Source organism: Limulus polyphemus, unplaced genomic scaffold (genome assembly GCF_000517525.1).
Source record: "Limulus polyphemus unplaced genomic scaffold, Limulus_polyphemus-2.1.2 Scaffold7985, whole genome shotgun sequence".
NCBI lineage: Eukaryota > Metazoa > Arthropoda > Merostomata > Xiphosura > Limulidae > Limulus > Limulus polyphemus.
The window spans coordinates 12,639-18,552 of NW_013673595.1; the positions used below are offsets into that span (position 1 = coordinate 12,639).

Genomic DNA, 5,914 nt, shown 5'->3' on the forward strand with positions numbered 1-5,914 from the left:
ACTTGGTTCACAACACCTTTAAACATCAGACATGAAAGTGGATGATACAGCCATTCTGATTACTTACAAACTTGGTTCACAACACCTTTAAACATCAGACATGAAAGTGGACAATACAGTTGTTCTGGTTACTTATAACCTTGGTTCACAACACCTTTAAACATCTGACATGAAAGTGGACAATACAGCTGTTCTGGTTTCTTACAACCTTGGTTCATAACACCTTTAAACATCAGACATGAAAGTGGACGATACAGTTGTTCTGGTTACTTACAACCTTGGTTCACAACACCTTTAAACATCAGACATGAAAGTGGACGATACAGCTGTTCTCGTTTCTTACAACCTTGGTTCACAACAACTTTAAACATCAGACATGAAAGTGGAAAATACAGTTGTTCTGGTTACTTACAACCTTGGTTCACAACACCTTTAAACATCAGACATGAAAGTGGATGATACAGCCATTCTGATTACTTACAAACTTGGTTCACAACACTTTTAAACATCAGACATGAAAGTGGATGATACAACTGTGCTGCTTACTTACAACCTTGGTTCATAACACCTACATCAGACATGAAAGTGAATGATACAGCCGTTCTGGTTACTTACAAACTTGGTTCATAACACCTACATCAGACATGAAAGTGGATGATACAGCTGTTCTGGTTACTTACAAACTTTCCAGGCAGAAGCGATGACTTTAAAACTACTATTAAGTTATTTCATCTTAGGTTGCTAGAAAATTTACCTGTGGTAGTTAGAGCTGGCTTTTAACCTGATGAATTGATCACTTATGGTCAGTGTATTGTAAAGTAAGATATGCAGAATAAAAAAATGGCCAAATTACAGCTTATTCTGCGACATATTACTTGCAGAGTAAAGTCCAAGATGTAAGTAAGAGAACTAAAATATTTCTAAGGAATTTGTTGAACCTATTAGTCTTATATGAAAAACAGTATTCTCGTTACTAAAAAGTTGAAAGGAGCAGATAGTAGTTTTTGCTGATAGTACTAATAACCAATTCTTGCATCTGGTTATTAGCTGATGCTAATGAGAAAATACATCTTCAAAATTATTTAGAAATGCATGTAAGGAGACAATTTATTTTAGATTAAAGATGGTTTTAAAATTAGATTTATTTATCAGTTTAAGCTGCTTGATTTATAAACTCAAGTCCTGTATGACTTTAAAGTGTGTAACAGTTAGATAATAACTTGTCTTAATTGTTATTTCTTTAAACAGTTATATGATATTGAGTATTGTAATAACATGTCTTAATTGTTATTTGTTTTAACAGTTATAATATTGAGTATTGTAATAACATCTTAATTGGTGTTTCTTTAAAGTTATATGATATTTTACCTTGTATTAAACTGACTTAATTGTTATTTGGATTAACAGTTATATGATATTAGATTTTGTGATAACACATCTTAATCGTTGTTTTAACAATTATATAATATTCTACCTTCTACTAACATGTCTAAATTGTTGTTTTTACAGTTGTATGATACTTTGACTTCTACTAACATGTCTTAATTATTTGGTTTAACAATTATATGATATTTTACCTCATACTAACATGTCTTAATTGTTGGTTTTTCACTTCATAGTGAAACAAAGGAGACTGGTAGTAGTAAAGAAAAATGTACAGCAGTTTCATCTCTTTGGGGTTCTTCTCCTCGTACAGAGGTATCTGGAAAAGATGAATTGCAAGGAAAGAAGGAGAGAAAGGTTTATCATTCAAAACCTAATGCTGGTGAGTTTATATTATTTATTTATTTGTTATAGCGAGAAGGAAATTTTTCTGTAAATAACTTTAATTTTAGTGGAAGTTGCGAATTACTTAATAGATACCATGAGGGAATTCTAATAAGGTATTTACCTCCTTTCACAAGATTATTCATTCTTGTTCTGTGCTGCTCTCTTTATACGAACTTTTCATACATGCCACAAGCTTTGTGCACCTTCCTCTGTTGGAAATATCATGTTTCATGTTCCAAGCTCACTATAGAGATGGGGTGTTCCACAAGATCACTTGTAAGTGAATAACCTTGTGATGTCATTGCTTCATACACATGTCCATTCTGGACCATATCCCCAATGAACTACATGGGTAAAGCAGAATGGAATTGCTGCCCATCCCTGCCATGCCTCACGTGAGTAACCAGGTATGGTCTGCTTTTCAAAGTAGGGTTTTGTGGTCACTCATTGCACTGTCTCCAGTGATGATGTTCCTCCACTGCTTAATCTCCCTTCTTTCTTCGAGTGGAGTATGGGATCTCTTGCCACTTTCAGTTCCAAGCCCGCTGGGGTTATGAACCATGGAAGCACCCTCCTGAATGAGTTCCCCAGACCATTCAGTTGAGATTAGGACGATGGTGTTCTGTGTAGATGCAATGTGGCCTTTTGATCATGTTACATATCAACATTGGAGTTGAGCCATCTCCTTCTGGGATGATACGGCCTCCCACTACCGTTTACACAAACAACTGAGTTAAGCCATCACCTTCTGGTTGATGTGGTCTCCTTATCCCTACTACACTCATGGGAGTTGACCCATCACCTTCTAGGTTGACTTGGCTTCCTGCTACTATTTACAAAACCAGGGGAGATGATGTTGCCTCCCGCTTTCAATTCACACTCGAACTGAATCGTCACACTTACAGTTCACCCTTCAATTGGATGCCCTCATCCTACCTTCGTGCGGATGTCAGTTCCTGGTGTCAAGGTTTTGGATTAGAGTGAACTAATCAACATAAGTCCTCCCACAGATATAGGTTGTCCCTCTTCCTCCCTCAATTGCTCCGTGTCTTTCATCATTGCATAGTGGGCTGGTTCTGGTGCTCTTCTAGACTATCCCTCGTTCTTATGGGGATTTTATTGTCCTTGGATGGTACTGGCCTGTGCCATGGTTGGGGCAGTTGATTCCATTTGATGGACATCCTGTCTCCGTGGCATACCCAGGTATCGGTACGAGTCTCAAAACCCTGATTTTTGGGTTTGAGGTGAAGACGGTATGATCGTCATCTTACCCCTGTGGGGAGGTTTGGATGTAGGTGATTTACCGAGTATGGTTCGATATACCTTAGCCACTCTACACCTTACATTTCCACCCTTGTGCATGTCACATTGTCTACAAGGGCAAAGAATATACTTGGCTCAGAAGTAGTGTGCTTCCCCTTTTCTGATCTTCGGATCTCTAGCTCTTAGATTCAGAGGTATCCTTTGGATGCTTTTGGGGGTGCTTCCAGTTAATCTTGTGAATGGAGGTAAGTACTGTATCAGAAGTTATAATTTTCCTGTATGAAAATGTATTTCCTATAGGTAATTTCCTTCTCTCATACTTCTCACCCTTAATCTCCACTTTCCAGTGTTCATGCCTTCTGCCAAACTTTGAAGTGAAGGTTCGGTAGAGGAGTATAGAGGGAGTCACGTGCGTCACAAGAATATGTCATGCTACTATTGGTTAAGAGATTGCACATGATGATTTGCATGAGAGACATGTTAGAACATGATATTTCCAACAGAGGGGGTGTGCAAAGCTTGTGGTATGTGTTATGAAAAGTTTGCATATAGAGGGCATCACTGAACGAGAATAGCTAATCTTCTTAGAGGAGGAAAGTATCTATCAGAAATACATTTTCAGCATAAGAAAATTATAACTTCTGTTGGCAATAAACAAGTGTATTTGATAAAATATAAGGAGTCTTATTATAAGTGGAAATTCCTTGTACAATGTATTTGAGTACATATTGTTTTTTGTCTTTATATGAACTTGAATATTTGTAAAACTGTACTCATTATAAAGTTAGTGAGATAGCTCATTCTTCTTCCAAAAGACACTGTACTTGTTATAAAGTTAGTTAGATAGCTCATACTTATTCCAAAAGACACTGTACTTATTATAAAGTTAGTGAGATAACTCATACTTCTTCCAAAAGGCACTGTACTTGTTATAAAGTTAGTTAGATAGCTCATACTTAATCCAAAAGACACTGTACTTGTTATAAAGTTAGTTAGATAGCTCATACTTAATCCAAAAGACACTGTACTTGTTATAAAGTTAGTTAGATAGCTCATACTTCTTCCAAAAGACACTGTACTTGTTATAATATTAGTGAGATAGCCCATACTTCTTCCAAAAGACACTGTACTTGTTATAAAGTTAGTGAGATAGCTCATACTTCTTCCAAAAGACACTGTACTTGTTATAAAGTTAGTTAAATAGCTCCAACTTATTCCAAAAGACACTGTACTTATTATAAAGTTAGTGAGATAGCTCATACTTCTTCCAAAAGACACTGTACTTGTTATAAAGCTAGTGAGATAGCTCATTCTTCTTCCAAAAGACACTGTACTTGTTATAAAGTTAGTTGGATAGCTCATACTTAATCCAAAAGACACTGTACTTGTTATAAAGTTAGTGAGATAGCTCATTCTTCTTCCAAAAGACACTGTACTTGTTATAAAGTTAGTGAGATAGCTCATACTTCTTCTTAAAGACACTGTACTTGTTATAAGATTAGTGAGATAGTTCATTCTTCTTCCAAAAGACACTGTACTTGTTATAAAGTTAGTGAGATAGCTCATTCTTCTTCCAAAAGACACTGTACTTGTTATAAAGTTAGTGAGATAACTCATTCTTCTTCCAAAAGACACTGTACTTGTTATAAAGTTAGTTAGATAGCTCATACTTCTTCCAAAAGACACTGTGCTTGTTATAAAGTTAGTTAGATAGCTCATACTTCTTCCAAAAGACACTGTACTTGTTATAAAGTTAGTGAGATAGTTCATAGTTCTTCCAAAAACTACTTTTTCTTTGATTTGTCACTAGCAACACTGTTAAAGTCATAGTAGACTGAAGAGATCTTGTTGTTTACATTCTTAGCTTTAATTGAGTTAACTAATGAGTTTATTCTTAACTGGTAATGCTTCTTTGTTAGATATAACTATAGAAGAAGAAAATGAAAAGTTAAAGGAGCAGCAACTATGTAAGATTTGCATGGATCGTGAGCTAGGAGCTGTTTTTTTACCATGTGGACATCTTTTAACCTGCCCTCAATGTGCCCCAGCTCTCAAGATTTGTCCTCTCTGCCGGAGAGAAATAACAGGAATCGTTAGAACTTTTTTCTCATAGACAGAAGTTTGTGACTGCTTTTTGTGTATATTTAGCAAAAGTAGATGGAAATATAAAACTTAGTTAAGACTTAATGTTTGCAGTCATTCAAGTTGTAATAAACCATGGCATTACTCTACTAGATCATGGTGAAAAAACAATAATTAAAGATGGAATTTTTGTGAGAATAAATTAAACCTGTTATTCTACAATTTAAAATGAACTTTTAAATTCTCTATCTTTTACAATAAAGTATTTTTTAATTGCAACTAACTGGTGGTTGTTGTTTTTATGATGGGAAATTGTAATAGAGTTTTTAAGTTTTAGTTATTTAGTTTTTACTTTTAATTCTAAATTTCAATTCATAAGCTGTAGAAAAGATAAGTTAGCTTAAATTCCTGAGTAAAATGTATGTTGTTGTCGTGTCTGTAAAGTATGCATTCAGAATTATATGTTGCTGTATTAATCTGGATTTTGTACAAGCTCAAGATTCTTGTCACCAGGTGGTTAAGATTATTGAGAAACAAACACTGAGTGAACAGTTTAAATGGAAATTGTCTGATTCACTTGTGTTTTTAGTTAAGTGCAAAACAAATTTAACTTGATTTTATTGTTTTTAACTAAACCTGATTTGACTGCAAAAGTTTGTGTAAACAAAACAAAGATATTCAATTCAAGTTTTGAAAAAGTGTAGGTGATGTAACTGTAATGATAAATTTTCCAATGAGTACTGTGTGTGTGTGTGTATACATACATATCAAATGTTGATATTTTGATGAATGCTACTTT

General features: G+C 34.8%; 1 protein-coding gene across 1 annotated transcript in view; it reads left to right on the plus strand.

The window, feature by feature from the left end:
- LOC106475029 (baculoviral IAP repeat-containing protein 7-like) overlaps positions 1–5,643 on the plus strand; it is a gene marked incomplete at its 5' end in the record, with an annotated part of 16,909 nt that extends 11,266 nt beyond the window's left edge. Inside the window, 2 exons of the mRNA XM_013935725.2 lie at positions 1,620–1,765; positions 4,953–5,643. Coding sequence (XP_013791179.1) covers positions 1,620–1,765; positions 4,953–5,146 — 340 coding nt within the window. The remainder of the gene's footprint in view (positions 1–1,619; positions 1,766–4,952) is intronic.
- Between the last annotated feature and the right edge of the window lie 271 nt (positions 5,644–5,914).